General features: G+C 34.4%; 5 protein-coding genes across 5 annotated transcripts; 2 read left to right on the forward strand and 3 right to left on the reverse strand.

Annotated features, from left to right (window-relative positions):
• Nucleotides 1-811: 811 nt before the first annotated feature.
• Nucleotides 812-3,101, reverse strand: AT2G31240 (Tetratricopeptide repeat (TPR)-like superfamily protein). Its single transcript, NM_179832.2, has 2 exons — nt 1,399-3,101; nt 812-1,303 (listed from the first exon to the last, which is right to left on the reverse strand). The coding sequence occupies exons 1-2, from the start codon at nt 3,057-3,059 to the stop codon at nt 1,111-1,113; spliced, it is 1,854 nt and encodes a 617-aa protein (NP_850163.1). The 5' UTR covers nt 3,060-3,101; the 3' UTR covers nt 812-1,110.
• Nucleotides 3,102-3,161: 60 nt separating this feature from the next.
• HEMA3 (Glutamyl-tRNA reductase family protein) lies at nt 3,162-5,138 on the reverse strand. The gene is made up of 3 exons (NM_128681.3): nt 4,845-5,138; nt 4,442-4,683; nt 3,162-4,352 (listed from the first exon to the last, which is right to left on the reverse strand). The coding sequence occupies exons 1-3, from the start codon at nt 5,065-5,067 to the stop codon at nt 3,243-3,245; spliced, it is 1,575 nt and encodes a 524-aa protein (NP_180683.1). The 5' UTR covers nt 5,068-5,138; the 3' UTR covers nt 3,162-3,242.
• Nucleotides 5,139-5,373: 235 nt separating this feature from the next.
• Nucleotides 5,374-11,037, reverse strand: APG9 (autophagy 9 (APG9)). The gene is made up of 10 exons (NM_179833.2): nt 10,676-11,037; nt 9,254-9,936; nt 8,832-9,152; nt 8,187-8,409; nt 7,860-8,039; nt 7,574-7,780; nt 7,128-7,205; nt 6,963-7,033; nt 6,754-6,867; nt 5,374-6,657 (listed from the first exon to the last, which is right to left on the reverse strand). Exons 2-10 carry the CDS (start codon nt 9,832-9,834, stop codon nt 5,832-5,834), a joined length of 2,601 nt encoding a protein of 866 aa, NP_850164.1. The 5' UTR covers nt 9,835-9,936; nt 10,676-11,037; the 3' UTR covers nt 5,374-5,831.
• On the forward strand, nt 5,407-5,590 carry AT2G31265 (uncharacterized protein; the record flags this gene model as incomplete). The annotated part of the gene is made up of 2 exons (NM_001336325.1): nt 5,407-5,508; nt 5,529-5,590. Exons 1-2 carry the CDS (start codon nt 5,478-5,480, stop codon nt 5,588-5,590), a joined length of 93 nt encoding a protein of 30 aa, NP_001323493.1. The 5' UTR covers nt 5,407-5,477.
• Nucleotides 11,038-12,402: 1,365 nt separating the features above from the next.
• CDT1A (CDT1-like protein A) lies at nt 12,403-15,372 on the forward strand. The gene is made up of 7 exons (NM_128683.4): nt 12,403-12,918; nt 12,998-13,117; nt 13,446-13,680; nt 13,765-14,406; nt 14,533-14,734; nt 14,829-14,919; nt 15,001-15,372. The coding sequence occupies exons 1-7, from the start codon at nt 12,578-12,580 to the stop codon at nt 15,083-15,085; spliced, it is 1,716 nt and encodes a 571-aa protein (NP_180685.1). The 5' UTR covers nt 12,403-12,577; the 3' UTR covers nt 15,086-15,372.
• The last annotated feature ends 6,223 nt before the right edge of the window (nt 15,373-21,595 follow it).

Genomic DNA, 21,595 nt, shown 5'->3' on the forward strand with positions numbered 1-21,595 from the left:
TATATTCAATTTTAAAAATTAAAAAGATAAAAGTTCGTTAAACCAAGAAACGTGTGATAAATGGTCTGTTTATTTAGAACAAATTTTGTCTTGTGAATTTAGACTGGGAAGAGTACCACACCATTTAGTCATTTACAAAAAGTTGCTAGGATCACTCTTAGTCTTTAGTAAATAGCAAAAATACCTCACTTGCTTCATGGAGTAATATGTTTCATGAATCTCGATTCAAAATCTACCTCAATGATCAAAAAAGAAAGAAATATATCCTTATGTTGGGGTTTTTGGATAAGTAGTGATGAATTTTTTTAAAACAATTTGCAACTAGGTCATATGATTAGGCACTTCAGTTAAAGGCTTAAAGCTAAAGCACGGAGGAGCTAGGGTCAACAAAGTTATACCTCGAAAATATAGGCTTCTCTGATTTGGCCAAATATGCCTCAATTAGTTGACTTGACTTGACTCTCTTATTTGGTTCAGAATTGGTTTACTAGTTTGGACCGGTAGGAATGTGAATTACGACAAAACTTGAGATAGCTCCGTTAAGCTTACAAAATATCACACACTTTTTTGGACTTAGACCCATTTAGTGCATCAAGCATTGGTGTTGGACTTGGACCCAAGACCAAAATGAAAGACAGTAAATCATTTCTACATGCAAAATACCCGCCAAATAATTTTTACACTTTTTTTGGTAGCCCAAATAATTTCTGAATCGAAATCCAAACTAATCATCAAAATCTATAGATAATGGAATAATAACCTTGCAATTTAAAGCGTTTACACCCAAACAAAGAAGATCCAATAATGAAGTCCAATTATTATAAATGGTAGGGTATGTTTGAAAATATCATGTAGACTTGTATAAAAATCAACCAGCCATCCATCAATCAAAAACAACACCTAAAACATCAATCTTTGTGAAGAAGTGGAGTGAAATCTAAAAGAATTCTAATTTAATGATCGAAGTAGCTAAACAAATTATTTCGAGAATAACTTCATAATTCAGTGGCAAAACAAGAGTTTAGTATACGACGATCATTTGAAAAGAAAAAACATTAAATCTCACTATTCTTTTCATTGTTCTTTGGGGCTGAGACTTCACAAAGCTCACTAAGATGAATGGCTTGGCTTGGGCAAAGGTAAAGCCTTATTCAGAAGCTTATTCGTTGATACACCTCCTCGAGCCTTCAATCGCAAATCCTCAAGAAGTCTTTTCGCTTCTTTCATTTCGTCTTTCGCGCTATCTCCATGATTATCCCAAGCATTGATTACTCGCTGTTGAAATTCCACTGCGAGGCTATAACTGCAAGCAGGCAAAATGGTCAGGGCATTAAACACTTTCTATGAAAAATGCAGTCACATCAAAGAGTGAGATTGTGTTAACGGAAATTTACTTACTTTCCCATTCCAGCGTAAGCTTTAGAAAGATTCTGGCAAGCATCGATGGAATCCACATGGTTTGGACCAAGTGAAACATCCATAATGTCTTTAGCAACTGCAAACATTTGAGCAGCGGATTGAGGTCTTCCGAGTTCTAAATAAGCAGCACCGAGATTGTTATATACATATCCAACTCCAAAATGTTTAGCACCAAAGCTTTCTTTTAACCTCTCGGCTGCACTTTCCAAGTAAGGAACCGCTTGTGAGACTCGGCCTGAGAATAGAAGCAACCAACCTATCCTAGCAGAAACACTTCCTTCTGAGTGCTGTTCTTGAGGAAGCTTCTCTAGTATACCTAAAGTTTTCTGCAATAAAGAGATGGCGGTTTCAAATTCGTTCATTGACTCGTACTGCATTGCTACCTCAGAGTATGCTTCAGCGACTTCAACTGGCAAAGCTGTTTCTTTTTTCTCGAGGATTTCACAAGCAAACTCCAAACATCTCTTTGATTCAGCAAACTTCTGTTGGTTTACCAAAGCTTTCGACATTGATATAAACACCATAGCTCTCATCTCACTGTCCTTGTCAGTTTGTTGAACAACGCTCTTCAATATATCAATCGCTTCCTCGTATTTACCCAAAGCAACCTTCATGTTAGCAGCATCAATCTCCGCACGAATCAGCTCCAACTTCATCCCCCAATTCTTTAACACTCTCTGAGACAATCGGTTCTGCTCCAACGCCTTGTCATGTTGCTCCAAACCACTATAAATCACACCGAGTAGCCTCCGATCCTGCGCAACCTCAGCTGAATTATTCCCCAACTCCTTCTTATGAATCTCCAACGCCTTCAACGCATAAGGCAAAGCCTCATTAAAATTCAAAACCGCAACATAAGCATCAGCAAGACTCCGATTCGCAACACCCATCTCTTTACTATCTTCATCAAAAGTCATCTCCTTTATCTCCAAACTCTTCTTCAAATTCTCAATAGCTTCCTCTCTCCTTCCCATAGCATTCTTAACATTAGCAAGCTCAAGCTGCACAGCGTGTAAAACAGGCCTAACGTCTTCCACAACACAATCACCATCCGCCTCTAACTTCACAAGAATCCTATTAGCTCTATTCAAGTAACCTAAACTATCACTAAAACGTTTCAAACCGTAATTAGCAGAACCCATTAATTGCGACGCCATAGCAACGAGAAGATTAGGTTTATTACCATCTCCATCGAATGATTTAAGAGCTTTATCAGCGTAAGACAGAACCTTTTCAGGATCTTCACCTTCACGATCGAGATGGAGCCCTAATTTCAAAGCAGATAAACCTAATTCGTTCCCTTCGAATGATAACTCCATCTCCTTGAACAAACGTACCATTTCATCAGTGGTGTTCGCTGACTCGAACGCTTCTTCGAGATCGATTTTTTCTTTATCAGATGACGAAATCTCCGGAGGTTCCTCGACATGGGTATTCAAATTCCGATATGGATTGACCCAGAACTGACGCTTGATCAGATCATTGGTTCTTCTGCAGCTAGTGGAGATTTCGCGTGCTGGCGAGATCAGAGAAGAGGACGAAGACGATGAAGAAGCAGCATTAAGGTGGATTGAAAGTGGGATTGGTCTGATTTTGTGGAAATGAAGCCGACGGATTAGAGAAATCGATAAACTTTTCATTGCCGGAGCTCGCGTCGAGAAAATCCTCTCGCTAACAAAAATGAAAAACCCTAAAAGAAAACAAAACCCCAAAAGAAGAAATTCGTTTTTTTTTTTTTTTTTCCAACGTTTCATTAAAAATTAAAAAACAAGACCATAATGTCAAAACAGAGCAAAAACTCAAAAGAACAGAGCAAAACATTTCTACTTTTTGTCTTTCTTTTCTCTAATCTTCTCCTCGAGTAACTCTCCGTCGAGTTCATAAATTCTGTTCACAGCCTGCATATTCTCTAGCGTCTCCCGCAGCTTGCTGCTACCAGTCCCATCGTATCTCAAATGTTTCATTGGGTAATCCAGGATATTGTTCACTATAATTCTGGTTTGTTTCTCTACTGCTTCCCTCGTCTTTTTGTCCATGCCATTCCCATGTTTCGAGATTAATTTTTCAACACATTCAGCTCTGATTCTCTCTGTTTTGCTTCTTAATTTCCTGATTGTTGGAAACGTCTGCAGCGAATCCCTCCACCCTTCAAACTCTATTGTCTCCTCTCTTATTATAGGGAGAGCTTCCATTGATTTCCTCGCCCTGTCTTCTTTATTGGCAGCAACAACTTCCTTGAGGTCATCAACGTTGTAAACCCGTGCACTGTCTAATTCAGCAACACAAGACCCAACATTTCTAGGAACAGAGATATCAACAAAGAGCCTCGCATAATCTGCAGGACAAGGAGGGAGGATCTCTACGTGCTCCTTCAAGAACAATGGTGTCTCAGATGATGTGCTAGTAAAAATCACGTTGGCTTCTGCAGCACAAGCTAGAATCTCGTCAAGGGGTTTATAAATAATCTCAACGCCAGACTGCATCTCCTTGCGGATAGCTGCAACTTTATCTTCGCTCCGGTTCATAACCACCATTTTAGTGCAACCTTTAGCAACCAGGTGCTCGATTATACGCTTCCCCATCTCTCCTGCACCAATTACCAACATCATAGCAGATGATACAGATCCTGGAAGCTTAGTGAGAGCAAGTTCGACTGCAGCAGAGCTAACGGAAACAGCCCCAGACGCGATATTCGTCTGTGCTCTGACACGCTTTCCAGCCTTGTTTGCCTTTTCAAATAGAGTACTGATAATCCTCCCAAACCCTTCTTGTTTAACTACTTGTTCAGCTTTTCTAACCTGTGATTGTATCTGATTTTCTCCTATGACAAGAGATTCCAGACCAGCTGAGACTTGAAACAGATGTTGCGTGGCGTCTTTGTTGTACAACAGAAACCGATGCTGACAGATATCCGAAACTGGAATCCCACTTCTCTGGCAAAGAAATAGCATTTTATCATGTAATCATTTGCCACCGATTGTAACACTGAAGTGAATGAGATAAAAGGGAAAGGGAAGAAAACCTTAGACATCCATTCAGTGACTTCTTTGACACCACGGTAACGAGAAAGAGCGGATACATAAATCTCGATACGGTTGCAGGTACTGAGAACAGCAGCTTCTTCGATGTGATTCAAAGCGCACAACTGAGTGATAGCTAGTGGCCATTCAGCTTCAGGAATAGCAAGCCTCTCACGCATCTCTAGAGGAGATGTGTGAAAGCTAAGCCCAATCACCACAATGCTGCTTCTCTCCCTTGTGTATCCTAATATTCAACAAAGCTATAAACTTTAACAAGGTAACAACAATCTCCGAGGATTTGCTTTAACGTTAATCAACGAAACCTAATCACGAATCTCAAATGCAATCAAAAACAAAATTCAAAAGTTGGAACATTTCAGAAATGAAGGCAGAGATTCTTATTACTGTCAATTGCAGGAGAATTCTTAAGCTTGTCCAGAGGCGATGAGTCGCTGGACGGAGAAGTCTCGCAACGCACTCTCTGTATCAAACCTCTCCTTGTCATCTTATTCATCGGAAGAGTATGAATCCTAATCAGGTCTAGAGAAGAAGACGGATTATGGTGATACCATGACGACGATGTCTCCAGATTCGGGCTAAGAACAACAGAGGCATTAGAAACCGCCATAGCTTTTTGAGTTTACTAGCAATCTCGAGACAGAGACAAAGAAAGAGGGATCGGGTGAAGAGGGATTTTAAGAAAATGTAATAGGCATTCTCAGGTTTATTTTGAAATGTAAAAAGCAAAAAAAAAAAAAAAGTAAGAAGAAATATTTGCATCTTGGTCCTTTATCGTTTTAGTAGAAAATATTTGCATCTTGGTCCTTTCTCGTTTCAGTCTCGAAACAGGATTCCTACTTCACCGAAGGATCACCTTAACGTGGTGTTCTTGGCGTGGAATGCAAGTCAAGCAATTCGGTGTGGTCAAACACTGAGCTCTTAATCTTGAGATTATCCGTTATATCAGGAAAAGATCATCTCAAAGAGGCTTTCGATTCCGCAGAGACCACTGATGAAGTGTTCCGTTTGTTCAAGGAGATGGAATTGTCTTTCGAAGATAACGAGCTAGGTTTATCTGCTCTGTATCAGGTGAGGTGAGGATCCTGAAAAAGGTTCTTTCTTACGCCGATAAAGCTCTTAAACACGATTGAAAAACACCATTTTTAAGGACCTATTTTATATACACAACAATAAAGAATTGCATGTATTGTTAGGATGAAACATAACCAAAGAAAAAAAAAAAAAGAGGAGAGACTTGTTATTATTCCCACATTTTTTTTTCCAAATACAGAGAACACTTTCTACAAAAGCATCTCTTTTATCTTCCTTCTTCATCCACCATAAAAAAGACTGAACAAAGAAACAACTTTGAATCAAAAAAATTCATTGTTGTCACCGTAATGTGGTGCTTGATGTTGAAGTTTCTTGAGGTCTTGAACTATATACATCGTCGAAATGGAGATCAATCCCAGCTTCGATATCGTTATCGTCCATGAATGTAGTTCTCGACAAATTTCTTCTTGCATTCTCTTCCCAATCCAATTCTTCTTCTTCTTCATCTTCTTCTTCTATGCTTCTTCTGCTCCAAGAGTTGTCTAATAAGTTTCCTGCTGTGTAGCGGTTTATAAAATCAGGTGGCTCGATGAAGCTATTGGTGGTTGCGGGATGAGCTGTGCTGATCTGAGAGTGGTTGCCTCTTCCCCACCACTGGTTCCTACCATCAAGAGGATGCTGACTCCCATAACTATCCTCTCCCTCGGGTTGGTCATGGCGCAGAATGCTCTCTCTGAAAAACTGACCTGATGTGCTTGCCTCCATGTTGAGCAGATCTCTGCTATCTTCACCACGGATTCCCAAATCAGGAGGCCAACAATCTGTAGCGTTCTGATTTGCGGTTAAGATTTCATTTGCTCTCTCTATTGGGTGATCAGTTCTGTTGTGAGCCTGAGAAGTGTAATACCAGTCAAGAAGATAAGGATGATTCCTCTGATCTGGATCAATCAGCCACATTGAATCAGTGTGATTGCCGCTCGCAAGCGGATTTCTTGGAATGTCTCTGTATAAAGCAGGGGTATTAGTGCTTTCTCGCCACGCCCTACTAGGAGATGAGTGTCTTGTGTTTATTTCATGAAGCTTTCGGTCCCGGAAAGTTCTGAGATTTGACAGAAACTGCTTCCCAAGAGAATCTGACTCCCAAGAAGGATAACTACTCTGGAAACTGCAAATAAAATGTAACACTTAACACTGATTTGCATATATTCCAAGAGAATTCATATGTTGCAGAGAAAAAAACAGACAATGAAATGCCTCAAACCTCAAGAATGATTTCTCCATTTTCCCTTGTGAGCTTCTCTGCTCACGACGAGTTGCATTATGTGGTGAACCATATTTGATATTTCCATGGTTCTCAAAGTAGAAAGCACTAAAGCTGCAAGCGAAACGGCCAATGATCATAATGTAATCCTTATTGTAAATTTCTTTAAAACAATTTCTGGACAGGATATGACTAGAAGAGTTGTTTACCTGCAAACATGGCCTACACCTTCAATATCAACTGTGAAATCCTTAATGAATTGCAAGATGTCATCCACCCGCTGGAAAGTGAACTCAAAATGTGTGAGACCACAATCATTGTATATTCTCAATTTTGACGTGGGGTACACTAACGCGAATGTGAGAGAAATATACCTTTGGCACGACAAACATCAGCAAAAATGGTGTGATGAAGATTGAAGCTATCTCCTCCAATAGCATCATTCCAGTATACTGAGGTGCAGAAATTTTCATTAGCATCATTTATATAAATTCATTCAGAAAGTAGTAGAGACCAAGAAGGAATATCATAAAAAGAACCCAAAAAGTTAGCAGAACATCCTATTGTACCCTGTAAGTAGCTCATCTTGCTGCTTAAATTCATTACATTATGAAGCTAATTAAGTAAAAATAGGTGTAAGCATAAATTTGGCATTCACTATTCAGCGTATTATGGAAAATAAGACTGTATGCAGTTATCTTGACAGTGTCAAATAGAAAACATTCAGAAAATTTACATGAAAGATGGCAGTGACTAAATATTGATCTTTAGCTTAAACAAACTGTTTGTAAAAAAAGAAGTTAATAAGTTAACATGGTACCTGAAACAGAGTCTCTAACTCCAAGCGGACATCATCCTTGTTCTCCTTTCCACGCCATCTCTTAGGCATATAATGAGTGTTTTGGACCACCAAAGACATAGTTCCTACTGGGTCGAGGACCAAAAGTTCATCCGATATGGCAGCTCTACTAATAGCTGTAATTGTTCCAAAAACAGCGGCATACCAGAACAGATTGCGGCCGAATATCTACACAGGTGGTAAAAGAAACTTCAATACCCAAATAATTTATCTATCAAATGCTTTTTGCGTTGTTAGTATTTCTTACATGTCCCTCAAGTAGAGATTCTTCAAGAAACGCAATGATGATTAAGACAGCAGCAAAGCCGCCAGAAACAAACGAGACAAACTTTGCAATAATGGAGATGATAGGCGAGGGAAATTGCTTTAGATATTCGGATGCATGTACTACACTGCTATTAATCCGATGCTTGAATAAATGGTCAACCTGTTGTAGAAACAAGAAGTTTAGAAAAGGCATCACATTTATTTTGAATGGAGAGAGTCGGAAAATTTCAAAGGTTTACTAAGAAATCAGAATTAAACTCCGTTCACACGACTTTTGTGGGCATGGACGCCAGATGAAGGCAACTACCTCATTGAATTCCCTGAAGAGCCACTTTGACAAATTGGACCATCTTCGAGAAGATGCAGTACTTGGATGATTGTAGAACTGTTCAGCATGCCTTAGGAATAAATACACCAACATAAAGATGACAAGAAACGGTGACAGCAGAAGCATAGCAAGCCCAACCACAAATAGTCGTTTCTTCAGTGTTGTAGGATTTGAAACAAAGTCCCTTCTAACACGAAAATTGCTGCAGAATGAAAACGCCTGAATTAGACAAAACGGACAATTCTTAGCATGTGCAAGGAATTTTTCATTCTATGGCCTTACTCTTCACCGTAGTACTAGTAGTTAACTACGAATATGAAATATAACATACACGCACTTCGGCCACTCCCATGTAGGTTCTAACAGGACAATCTTATTAACTTACGCAATTTTTCACTGACGTAATATATATACAGGGAGAAAACCTCTAACAGGACAATCTTATTAACTTGAAAAGATCACTACAATCTGACCAAGAAAAAGCAAATCATCAAAACTGAAACTTCCATATGCATCACAAACTCTCCATTTATCACTATAGCAGTTCATAAAATCCTATATCTACAATGTTATTAGAAAGCAGTTTTCAGATTAGATCAAAGATTAGCGTGGAGAATAGCATACCAGTCAAACATGCTCTGCAATATGCACCAGTTAAGGGTCCACTCAAGGGTCTTTGTCAATACAAGGTGATACTGTGTCCCATCTGGTGCGGATTTGACTGCTGGACCAGCACCAGGGATCCAATGGGAAATTGGGAAAGAAAGCAAACCTTTGTTGAGCATTCCAATCAAGTAGTTTTCTTTCCGCATAAGGCGCATAACCATATCATGAGCAGAAAGATCCTTAACCACACAAAGGCATTGTGAGCTTTGTAACTGAACAACCTTCTCAAGGACTGTTGCCCATGGCATAGTAAGGATTTCATTGTCTGTGACATGGAGACTGCAAATTTACAACAAAAAGAAAGAAAATCAATTATGACCTAAAATGCATGTTTTGCTCTAGCAATAACTATTCATAGCATGTTGCAACTTCCAACTTACTTGTTGTAATAAAAGTGCCGAAAGTCCAAAGTATCTTTCAACTGGGCAAAAAACCTTAAGAAGCAGAAGAGCCAGTACACAGAGAAGAGGGCCAAATATCCAACAATTATAGCAGTTGTGAGCGTGAAAGGGGATAAAGGATGCGGATGGATAGCTTCTTTGACAAGATCACATGGTTTAGTTCCTGATTCAACTGCATCCATTCCACATTTTGCATTCTGAAGACCATTCCAATCAACATACAGCAAGAAAAACCCAGAGAAGCATATGATGAAGCCCAGACTTAGAAGCTCAACAGCCCACTTTACTATAATACACCAAAGTCCTTTGTCTCTGTAGTAGCTGTAGAGCCTTTCGACAAAAAGATCCAAATCAGCAATTGGTTGAACATTTAAACTCTCTCCATTAAGAAGTCCCGATGGGCTCTCACTACCAGGACTTGGTATTCCTCCGTAGTTAGATAGCTCAATCTCGTGTGACTCATTATGAAGCAATCCAGTAGTCAAAGACGATGATGATTCACCACGTTGCCATTTAAAAAAGTTACGTACATTTGGACCCTTATGCCCACTGCTCATCATTTGTAAACACAGACGATTGGCCAAAACAGCCGGTCCATTCCCTGCTTACCACGCGGAAATTTGAAGAAAGTGTAGTGCGCAATGAGAATGCAACTACAAATCCTGCATCAAACATGAATAACATAAAGCATCCACAATGCAAATCACCTAATGACAGAGATAATTTATGTATGCAAACAAAAAAGTGCCACTAAAATGTTCAAGCTAGAAGCACATACAATGAATATACTAACCAATGAGACACTAAGGCAAATCAAATCCTTAAACGCAGAAAGACAAACCAAGGATACGGAACTCGTGGCATAACCTGCTAAAGAAATGTTTCTATATCTGTTTTCCACCATGATGGATATAAACCAGACCCACCTATCCTTTGCTTGACACTCAAAAGACTATTCGATTTCAAACACTTCCTTTCTTTTTCAACAATAGCATTCATGCACAAGCAGAATCTTTGGACAATGCACTAAATGCCTAGCACTCTGATGACAATTGATGGTGCAGAGAAAGCGAAGACGAAGTAATCTATACTCAATCAAGAGGCTGACACAAGATTCACGCAACCTTTGCACAACCAATAGACCTTGATCAAAGTCAATTACCTAAAACCAACTCTATTTTTCACAAGAAGACGAAGCAAAAACGGCGAATTCCTTCCCAATAGAACAAGGGGTTTATCTACTTTTAACAGGGAAATGATCAGGAGCAATACGATTCTAAATTGAAACCTCAAAAACCCTTAAGCTAACACTATAATCTCCTCCAACCTTAAATCACAGTGCGATTAATCAAAAAAAATCAACCTTTCTCGATAACAGCAGATGAGAAAATCAAAACTTACCAGAGACCCACGAAAGGAACAGCAATTAGAAAGCGAAGGTCTATAAGCAGCTAGGAAGATATAATTGTCTTAATATCCGAAGCTTTAGAGAAGGAGGAATCAAATACAGAGGCTATGGGCAATGGAAAATTCGATGAAGAAGTTGAAAAGACAAGAATTTGATCGACGAATTTAGGGGAGAAAAGCAAAAGAAGAAGACGAAGAGAATTGGGTTTGCGTGGAAGAAAAGAGGAGTGATAAAATATTGATGCTTTGGAGTTTGGAGTACTAGTTTTCAATTTTCGATTTGGGCTTTTCTTCTTCCTCTTCTCTTCTCTTCTCTTCTATACAACATTACTTAACCAAAGAAACGTGATCACGAGTTCTCTTCCTCTTCTATGATTTTGGTTTTACTTTGATCTTTGGTTAAAAAGGTAATCTAACATTTATTAGCTTGAATCCAAAAAAGTCTTTGCACACACAAAAAAAAAAGTCTTGAAGCCAAAAAATTGTAATTTTTCTTTAATGTGATATATTGAATTTTATTTTAACAACTTGTATAATGGGCCGATTGTTTTGAGTGGGCACCGGCCCAGATTCTAAACAGACCCAAAAAAACAATAGTTAAGATGTACATTATATTACTAACTTTAAAATTGAGTTTTGAAAATATGATAGTGAGTCAGTTGACATAAATTTTGGATCTAGATCAGATTCTTGGTATCAAGATCAATATTTAGTCTCAGAGCATAATATAATACAAATTGATACATCTAGCTCCTTTAATTTTTTAAATGTTAATCAAAAATAAAAACTCATGAAAGTTATAATTATTTTATAACGGCATTATATTTTTTTTTGTCAACTAGACGATAAACCGATAAAAGAAATAAAAATTGGTATTTATTATTATAATCATCAAAACTTCATATATTGACATAAAACAACAAATTTAAATAAGAGTATATAGAGAAATAATAATATCGGAAAGTATAACATTTAATAAAAAGAAAAGTTGAAGTTTTGTTAGTAAGAAAATAGTAGTAATGACAATTGAAAAGAATCTCATAATCATTGAAAATTTATTGAATTCTTTGATTTAGAATAGGGATGTGGTAATATTCAATGTTTAATATTTATGTGTTTTCTTTTAATAATCAATATTTATTTCATGATTTTATATAGATTTCCTCATTAGCAAATATAATATAAAATAAAATGGAAACGACGAACCTTAATAAGAAAAAGTTCAAGTATATACAGAAATAACAATACCGGAAAAATATAACATTTAATAGACAAATAAAATTAAAGTTTTGTTAGTAAAATATTAGAAATGACAATAGAAAAAATATCATAATCATTTAAAAACTGTTTAATTCTATGATTTAAAATAAGGATGTGGTAAATATATTCAAAGTTTAGAAAGAGAAACATAGAAAACATAAACTAAACCATTGATTATATTTGATTTGCTGGGCTAACTGTTTTATCTTAATATTTTACTGTTGATAAGATTCCTTATGATGAGATTATCTTTGATTTTTCAAAAAAACTATAAATACTGAACAAGCAGCATAAACATTGCACGACGACCTTATATAAATCATGTTCATATAAAAAAAATCACAAGTTGAAAAAAAGAAATCTGGTCTCTTTGGTTTGCATCTATTAGATTCGTTCAGAGACAGCAATTCATAATGGGCCTAATTAATGGGCTTCTTCGTAGATAAGTGTTTTCGCGGGAAGCAACGGGTTAATAGGCGCGGGAGGTATACGTGGCTTTGGTACACGTAGGATTGCGCGCCAAAGACCTAAATAAATCTAAACCCTTCTTCTTCTTCCGTCGTCTTCATCGTCTTCATCTATCTCCTCCACTATCTCCTCTCTGCATCTGACACTCTATAGACATTGTTGATAAAAATGAGTACACCAGGCTCTTCTAGATCCATTCCATTCAAATCGAAGAAACGATTGGTGATGGATTCGCCGTCTTCGAAATCTCAAACCGGGAATCCAAATCCGTCTTCTGTAGCATTGCCTACGCCGGAAAAACCACTTGAGAACATGCTTAGTAGATCGAGAAACCGATCTGTGGCTTTATCAGTGAAAGAAATTCGTCAAGCCGCTGGATCTCGTCGCAGATCTGAAGATCCGGTTGCTTCATCTGCCAAAAGCAGGCTCTTTTTCGATTCATCATCATCTTCTCCTTCAAAACGTAAAAGCTCTAACAAAAATGCAGAGAAAGAGAAACTTCCGGAGAAGTAAGTTTTAATCTCTAGGGTTTATAAAAAGTTTCAATTTTTTCCCCTTTTTAACTGATTAGGATTTGGATTTGTGCAGGTACGAGAATCTGGGAAAGTTCTTTGAAGCATTGGATAATTCGATGTTGTTATCGAAATTAAGAGGTTCTAAGCCAACATTCTCCAACATTTCTAAACAAATCGAGCATTTAACCGAGAGGTAGTCTTCCTGACATTTCAATTTGAATCGTGTTTGTGATTGTCACTGATTGGATCTGATCTGAATAAATAAGCCAAATTTGGTTATTGCCTTTAAACTTTATAGAGTCGATAAGACAAATTAATAATCTAGATCGTGTTTATGGGATCTGATCTGAATAAATAAACCATTTTGATCTTTGCTTTTTATACTTTATAGGTTCGATGAGACAAAAGAATACTTTAGATCTGGGTTTTATAGATTTCTCCGATAACTTTTCTAGATTTTAGATATTCACGAGTCTGTTTCTGGTGTGTTTATATAATTCTTGTGTGGATGTATATTTCAGGAGGTTTTGTTATAGTCACTTGGCTCAAATAAAGCATATATTGCCTGAAGCGATTGAGATTAAGAGAGTATTGATACATGATGAAACTACTTGCTGTATGAAACCGGACCTTCATGTTACGCTCAATGCCGATGCTGTTGAATACAACGACAAGTCGAAATCGGAAAGTAAGAAAATCGCTCTTCGGAAAGTGTTTCGGGCTAGACTTGCGGATTTTGTTAAAGCTCACCCTCAGGTATAATGCCCTATCTATTTTAGTGATTTTGGAAGTTGCATTGTGATTTTATTCAAGTACTAATGGTGTTATTCTCTGTTTTAGGGTGATGAAGTTCCAGAGGAACCGCTTCCTGAGCCCTTCAATAGAAGGAAACCAGTTGAAAACTCAAATGTTGAAGTCAAGCGTGTTAGTTCTCTCATGGAAGAGATGGCTTCTATTCCAGCATCTAAATTGTTTTCATCTCCCATCACATCAACGCCAGTCAAAACAACTTCAAGTCTGGCTAAACCAACTTCGTCTCAGATTAACATTGCTCCAACTCCAACCAAACCAACTTCAACTCCTGCTAAACAGACTTTGTCTGAGATTAATATATTGCCAACTCCAGTCAAACCAGTGTCAACTCTGGCTAAGTTTCCTTCAACACCGGCGATTATTGACTCAACACCAGTCATTACTGCAACTCCACCTGAATTTGCTTCAACTCCTGCCCGGCTGATGAGTACTTCTCTGGCAGCTCGTCCGCTGAAAAGAAGCAACGGTCATACAAATCCAGATGATATTTCTGCTGACCCACCGACTAAGCTCGTGAGGCGTTCCTTGTCTCTGAACTTTGATTCTTATCCTGAGGATGAGAGAACTATGGATTTCACAGATGATATACCCATTGATCAAGTACCAGAAGAAGATGTATCCAGCGATGATGAAATACTCAGCATACTTCCTGATAAACTTCGACATGCGGTAATACATCTCTATTAGTGATTCCTTTTCTTCTCGTAATTTTGCTTTATACTTTTCAGTTTGAGATTAAGAAGTACAAACTGAGATTGGCTTTACTTACTGAGATTGTTTTTTTGCTCATTTCAGATAAAAGAACAAGAGAGGAAAGCGATTGAGGATCAAAATCCAGCAATCTCTCTGGCAAAAAGAAGGCGAAAGATGATCGCTTGTCTACCTAAACTTTTCAATGTCATCCATTACTTAATTCAATCGATAAGGCGTTGGGTTATCACAAAAGAAGAGCTTGTGCACAAGATCATTGCCGGTCACTCTGATATTACTGACAGAAGTAAGCCCTCTAACCACTAAGTATCTCATTATTACTTTTCTTTACATTGTTTGAAAACCATCCTAACTGTTCTTGCCTCACTTACATTTTTCAGAGGAAGTTGAAGAACAACTAATCTTACTGCAAGAAATTGTCCCTGAATGGATGTCTGAGAAAAAATCATCAAGTGGAGATGTTCTAGTATGGTGAGTCTAATATCTCACATATACTCAACTCACTTTTTCTTGGTTTTATGGATCGCTCATGTAAGCAACTTTAATATGCAGCATAAACAAGTTGGCATCTCCTCTAACAATCCGATCACGTCTTGAAGAAGAAAACAAGCAAGAGATGGCTCCACTGCTTTCTTGAGATCGTGGTTCCATCGGCTGCGGTTACTTTGGGTTCTAACTTATTTTTGGACTGCCAAATATGTTATAGTCTATTCATGAGACAGATGTGTAGAGACTACTAAGTTATAAAGTTCCTAAGTAAAGTAAAAGGGTGAAAACAAGTAGATGACAAACTATTTAGGAAGGTGTTTTCATCTTTTTCTGAATTATGACAATGAGGTTATTTCTCTATCAATAAAGAGTAATTTTATGCATTTTGTAACAGAATTCTTTATAGAACAAGACTATAAGGACCGTTGTTGTGTGAAGTATGGAAAGAGATCAGATTTAATCTCCCAACCATGACATATCTAAATCCTTGATGACAATTCTCTTTCTGATTATGTCCCTTTATATTTGATTAAATCCGTTAGACATTTTCATATATGTTAGGCAAATAACCAGTTCCTTTGGATCTAAGTTTAATTTCTCAAGCCACTTTAATACTCCTCTTAGTTCCTCTACCGAAGTTCCAAAGGGTCATTGGCCATTTGGGACTTCGGTTCCGTGAATTAGAAGAAAATTTCTGGTATATTGTGAACCCAATGTTCAATAATATTCAATTTCACAGCTTAAAAATATATTGGTTTATTTGCACAAGAGAAAAAGACAGAATGAAAAAAGAGAGAGAGGTGTGTTTCTGAGAGCATCATTTGGGCCTACTGGGCTTTCACAAAGAAAATCGCGCGAAGTATTAACGGACGGAATTCGGCGGGAGTCCACGTGGCACCATCACAAGTCGGATTCGCGCCAAATAACCTAAAATAAATACTAAACCCTTCATCATCATCATCGTCGTGTCCGATCTCGCTCCTCCACTCTCTCATAAATACTGAGTCTTTTTATCATTAATAGATACATTTTTGTATCAGAAAAGCTTAATAGAACATTGCTAACATATTTCAATCCTAGAAATGATACTTCTCTTTCTAATTATGTTATGTAATTGAAGGAACCTTTGCTGCATTCTCCTTAATCCGTTGAGACTATTTCCTAAATTCCTAAGTGATAATATTAGGACTGTCAATAATTTTTGTTTCAATAGATTTGTATATTGACGACTAATGATTATTGAGTTTCTAGATTAGCAATTAATTCAAGCTATATTGTCACTATTAACAACTATAGGCCGGTCATCTTTATTGACTCTCTAGTCATCTTGTCACAACTTACAAAGCTTCTTCATTTTACTTTATCCATATGCCATCAATACACACGATTTACATCTCTACTATATAATAACCTATGGTAAATGAAATAAGTGAAACTAAAAACAAAAACAACAGATTAAAAAGAGAGCCATCTAAATAATGCATCAAGAAATAAAACTGGAGGATATCACTTTGGTAGTGAGGTAGGTTATGATTTTTCATGGCCATTCCAATGAGCCAAAAAGAATACATCAGAAGAAGAAGAAAAAATGGAATTTTGTATTGAGTGAGATTTCTCTTTTTTTTTTGTTTTCTTTATAAGGACAATAATTATTAGATTCCTTAGATCTTGTATGGACCACAAGTAGTCCCATCATACATTCCTAAGTCTCATTGTTTTCCTTTGAAAAAGCCTTTCCCAAACAGTAATATACTGTACTATATAACAAAAGTATTTTATTAAAGAAGAAAAAATAGAGAGATAAGTTATAAATTAAAATCTCCAAAAAAGAAAAATAAAAAAAAGAGAGACCTTTGCCACTCTTTTAAGCAATTTCTGACCCAATTCCCTTTTTGGAGAAACCTTCAAAACCCTACCTTTGGAATCTATTTTTTAAGATTCGTTTATTTTCTTTCTGGTAAAAAGAATATGGATATCTCACCTTCATTTTATTTCTCTTTGCTATTTTAGAAAAATTAAATTATATTATCTTTGCAGAAATTTAAGTTTTTCTTCTTCTTCTGTAAACTATGTGATATACATATAATTCTTAAACATATGCTTTGGTATTCAGTATTTTACAAAACCAATAGTTAATTTACTATAAAAAAAATTTGAGAGTTTAGTAGAAAAAAATTCGTTTAACTTTACTTTTTTATGAAAATCTAAAATAGATATTCTGTTATAATTGTAACTAATAATAATAAGTTCAAAATGCTACAAAAATGTTTTTGAAAGGGTTCCAAAACCATGCATGTCCATATGGTAAAATATATGTCATACATAGCTAGTCATGTGAGTTCGAAATTACGAAACATTTATTATTGTCAATAACTTTATTATATTGACTCAAATAAGCCAATGCAGAGGAAATTAAGAAGTCTTGTGAAGTATGTTTTTTTTTATAAATAGTATATTGAACATAATTGTTGGGGAAAAAAAAAACAGAATAACAAATCACTTCAAACCAAATGTATTTTTAATTCATAACTAAAAAATAATTAAAAGAATTATTTGCATGGCTTATCAGTTACGGACCAAGTCATTATAGTTCAAACGTTGTCCACTAAAACATATTATCAAAAGCTCTTTCATTTGAAAGACATTGAAACAATTTGATACAGGCATGCTTTGTTCTAATTAATGCCAACTTTCGGAAACATATAGAAATCTATTAGTATAATTATCGGTGGAATAGAAATTTATGAATAATCGACAAAAGTGCAACTGTCTCCCTTTTTTTAAATGTGACTTTTAAAGATAGCTCAGTAATTGTTAAATGTCAAAATATAAACATATTAAAAACAAAGAACTTGCAAAATTTAGGATGATATTGGCTTAAAGGAAATAATCATTAACAGAAGGTAACGACTTCATGAAAACATCTTTAGTTATCTCAAATCTCAATGACTTACTTCAAAGGCGACGATGTCATGAATATTTATTTAACCAAAAATTCTCCATGTATATGTAAGCTAATGGTACAATTTATGTTCAGCTTTCTCTATTCGTGTGTAATCTTAAAACATTGTTTTGAATAATTTTATAATATTTAGAGTTTTAAATTGAAAATTTCTGAAATAAAGTAGGAAAAAAGAATGATTAAAAATGAAGGATAATATATTTATATGGATTATTAATTGAATTACAGCTAAACAAGTTAACAGATAAAAATGATGAAAAGGGGAAAATAGATGTTGAGTTGGTGCGTTGCATTAGAACACATTGATGGAAACAAGTCATGAGAGCATATAATAAGAGCCTCCAGATAGAATATTATGAGCTATCAATTGTAAAACATCATCATTTTTTAATTTCTAAGTGGAACCCAAATCTGATATACATATTTCAAAATACTCTCAACCCTTGGGGTTTTGATGAACTTACCAAATGGTCGACAGAAAACACTTGTGAATTGTTGAGATAAATGTATTTACAAAGATCATCTTTGTAAATGTCAACATCTTAAAAAAAAACTTGGACTAGGAATTGTTTTAGGCCGTCAATTCGAGCCTAACAATTGTTGTTTTTGTTCTTGTTTTTGCAAAGTAATTTTACACTTGAAAAATATCGTTACAAACTATTCACAAATAGTTTAAAATTAGAGATGTTACAATCTAGATTTTAGTTAGTTTTAAAATTTAAAAAGTTACGATTTAAAATATTTTGTATCTATCTAAAACATGTTACCGAGTGGTATAATGTGGTTTGATGCGATTTCAATTTTGGTTATAATTTAACTACCTATCTTTATGTTTCTAAAAAAGTGTTGGTTTGGTATTTTACTTCTTTGGTTTGGATCAGATTCTGTCTCGGTTTATTAAATGACAAAAATAGAGAAAATAGTCAAATTAAGGTTTTGTTTGCTTGTAGAATCAGTTGTTTTCGGTTCAGAGATTGAGCCGGTTTGGTTTATTTGGATTGAACATCCTACTCTAAGAATTGGATGTTTTTGCTGTTTAACTTGCGTCTAAATTTTACACACATGAGTTATCAATATTTCAATTTAAAGGTGACTATAAGTTTTGACAAATATTAGTGATTATTAGCTTATGTGATTTTGGTTATATAACGGACCCGCAACCAAAAATAACATAGGCCAGCACATAAATTATTCGAGGGTATTTGCTTTGTCCAAGGATGATTATGGTAAACAAGACAAAATGAGTGAGTATGAAAAAGACATTGGATTTTTGTTGACAATACAAAAAGGGAAATAAAAGAAGCGATGTAGTTAATCATTTTGTGAGAATATGTATGGACAAGTTATAAAGTTCCAATATGTTTCAACTTTATATTGGCAAATGAAATCATTTTTTTTTCTAAAGCTGAAAATCCTCAAATTCATTGCGAGAAAATAGAATAACAAATTGTAGTTATAAATAATTACTAGATTTTAATCCGCGGTATACCGCGGGACGATTTATTTTTAAAAGTAATATATATTAAAACTTGCAAATTTTATTTTTACAAAATATTTATATTTTACAGTTTATAATTGTTATTAAGTAACGGTATACCACGAATTCATGAGACAATTGTTAAAAAAACTGAAGTTTTGACCCCTATTAAAACAACATATTAATAATATTTTAAAATTTTATAAATATTGATTCAAATACATCCACCATATAACCCAATTCCAAAATAAAACACGTTCTGTAATTTTTTTATCCGTCCCATGATTTTTTTCAAAGTAGTAATTTTTAAAATTTTAGAATTATTTTTTATATATAAAAGTTTTGCAAATTGTATCATTCTCTAATACATTTATATTTTATAGTTTAATTTTATATATAGTAACATTATACATACCATATAACATTTTTGGTTTTATATAATTTTTTCTAAATTAGGATGATTTGATATGTTTAATATTAGTGGTCTTAAAAAATAATAAATTAAAGATTTAACCCATATTGAAACAGTGGATTAATTATATTTTACTTTTTTATTAATGTTGATTCAAAAACCCGTCCCTCCAAATCCGTCTTGCCAAAAAGTCATTTATTTTATTAATATTAATTTTATTAATGATATGACTCTGAATTATAATCTAAATATTTTAGCTAATAACATAGGAGTGCACCATATTTATTTAATAGGGAAATGTACCATATGACCCGAATGCATTTTTATCCAAATCCACCAAAAAAGTCTTGCAAAAATACTATAAAGATAAGAAGCGATAGTCGGTTTTGATAGATATAAGATTAGCAAATATATTAGTTAGCTTAAATTAGTTAAAGAATACAAATTAAAAGGGTATGCACCATATTTATTTAATAGGGAAATGTACCATATGACCCGAATGCATTTTTATCCAAATCCACCAAAAAAGTCTTGCAAAAATACTATAGAGATAAGAAACGATAGTCGGTTTTAATAGATATAAGATTAGCAAATATATTAGTTAGCTTAAATTAGTTAAAGAATACAAATTAAAAAGGTATATTACACTTTATTCAAATATTGTATCAAAACTTATATAACACAGAGATTTGATAATTTTTAATTGTTGAATACTTCTTTTTTGTGCTAATTTTATGTGATTAAGATTTAATTGATTTCATATATAAAATATTAAATTGACTTATTTGTTTATAATTTGGTAACAGATAGATATTTGAATATTCAGTATATTTTGCTTCAGTTTAGGAAATCTTTGATGACCCGTCTTTAGATCCAATAAGTCCTATAATCTAGAGATTAATTTGCAGTATACCGCAGGTAGGCTTATATTTTAGTTAAACTAAAAACTTTTATTGTAAAGATGATTTAAAAATATATGATATTATTTTATTTGATTTTAAATGTATAGTAAACTGTGAGTTGTATATGTTTTGTTGATATTATCTATATTGTTTAGTGTTTAAGATTATACACTTGTAGTTTGATTGTTAATTTAAGAGTTTCACATGTAGTATACCATCTTGTATTAATATCGATCTAAACCCGTCAATTCTAGGATTTTTCAGCTTATATTAAAAATTGAATCACATCTAATATGTTATTAACTATTGTAATATATAAGATTATAAATTTTCAATATAATATGTATGAAATTGAATATGAATATTTCAAATTTATGTCCCCTTACTCAGTAGAAAGTTTTCTTAAATCTATTTTTCACCCGTTATAATATTATTTCATGTATTGAACAGTTTATATTTGTTTTTAAAAATTCAAATTATGGCATATGCGAAAAAACTCTAATTATTTTTTTATAATGATGATATTATTTTTCCGTATAAATAGAATCATATAAAGATGAGAAGTGAACTATAATAATTAATAAAAAATTAATATGATAATTTAGATACCAAATATAGTTTGTTGATTTTAATTGGTTACTTTTTTAGAAATTAATAATCTATTTCGTTTTTCTAATTAAATTAAATTAATTAAATTTAGATATCAAATCTTATATGTTGATTTTGATTGGCTATTATTTTTGGAAATTAATATTGTATTTCGTTTTTTAATTAATTTAATTAATTAAATTAGTATTTGACTTTTTAATCCTTAAAGAGATAAATTAATTTACTTTTTAAAATTTTATTTCTAATGGCATACCTATGTAATTACTTACAAAAATTAAGGTTATATTTAAAATGTA

This window comes from Arabidopsis thaliana, chromosome 2, assembly GCF_000001735.4.
Source record: "Arabidopsis thaliana chromosome 2, partial sequence".
In the NCBI taxonomy this organism is placed as follows: Eukaryota; Viridiplantae; Streptophyta; class Magnoliopsida; order Brassicales; family Brassicaceae; genus Arabidopsis; species Arabidopsis thaliana.

Bases quoted from the DNA above. Each gene is read 5' to 3' on its own strand.
- CDT1A (NM_128683.4), top strand. From the start codon at position 12,578: ATGAGTACACCAGGCTCTTCTAGATCCATTCCATTCAAATCGAAGAAA. The intron at 13,681-13,764 runs GTATAATGCCCT...TCTCTGTTTTAG, and splicing joins TTGTTAAAGCTCACCCTCAG to GGTGATGAAGTTCCAGAGGA. The intron at 14,407-14,532 runs GTAATACATCTC...TGCTCATTTCAG, and splicing joins CTGATAAACTTCGACATGCG to ATAAAAGAACAAGAGAGGAA.
- HEMA3 (NM_128681.3), bottom strand. From the start codon at position 5,067: ATGGCGGTTTCTAATGCCTCTGTTGTTCTTAGCCCGAATCTGGAGACA. The intron at 4,684-4,844 runs GTAATAAGAATC...GTTGAATATTAG, and splicing joins GAATTCTCCTGCAATTGACA to GATACACAAGGGAGAGAAGC. The intron at 4,353-4,441 runs GTTTTCTTCCCT...TTTCTTTGCCAG, and splicing joins TCACTGAATGGATGTCTAAG to AGAAGTGGGATTCCAGTTTC.
- AT2G31240 (NM_179832.2), bottom strand. From the start codon at position 3,059: ATGAAAAGTTTATCGATTTCTCTAATCCGTCGGCTTCATTTCCACAAA. The intron at 1,304-1,398 runs GTAAGTAAATTT...GCCTGCTTGCAG, and splicing joins GCTTACGCTGGAATGGGAAA to TTATAGCCTCGCAGTGGAAT.
- APG9 (NM_179833.2), bottom strand. From the start codon at position 9,834: ATGATGAGCAGTGGGCATAAGGGTCCAAATGTACGTAACTTTTTTAAA. The intron at 8,040-8,186 runs GTAGTTGCCTTC...TTTCTACAACAG, and splicing joins TCTTCAGGGAATTCAATGAG to GTTGACCATTTATTCAAGCA. The intron at 6,658-6,753 runs GTTTGAGGCATT...TTTTATTTGCAG, and splicing joins ATGGAGAAATCATTCTTGAG to TTTCCAGAGTAGTTATCCTT.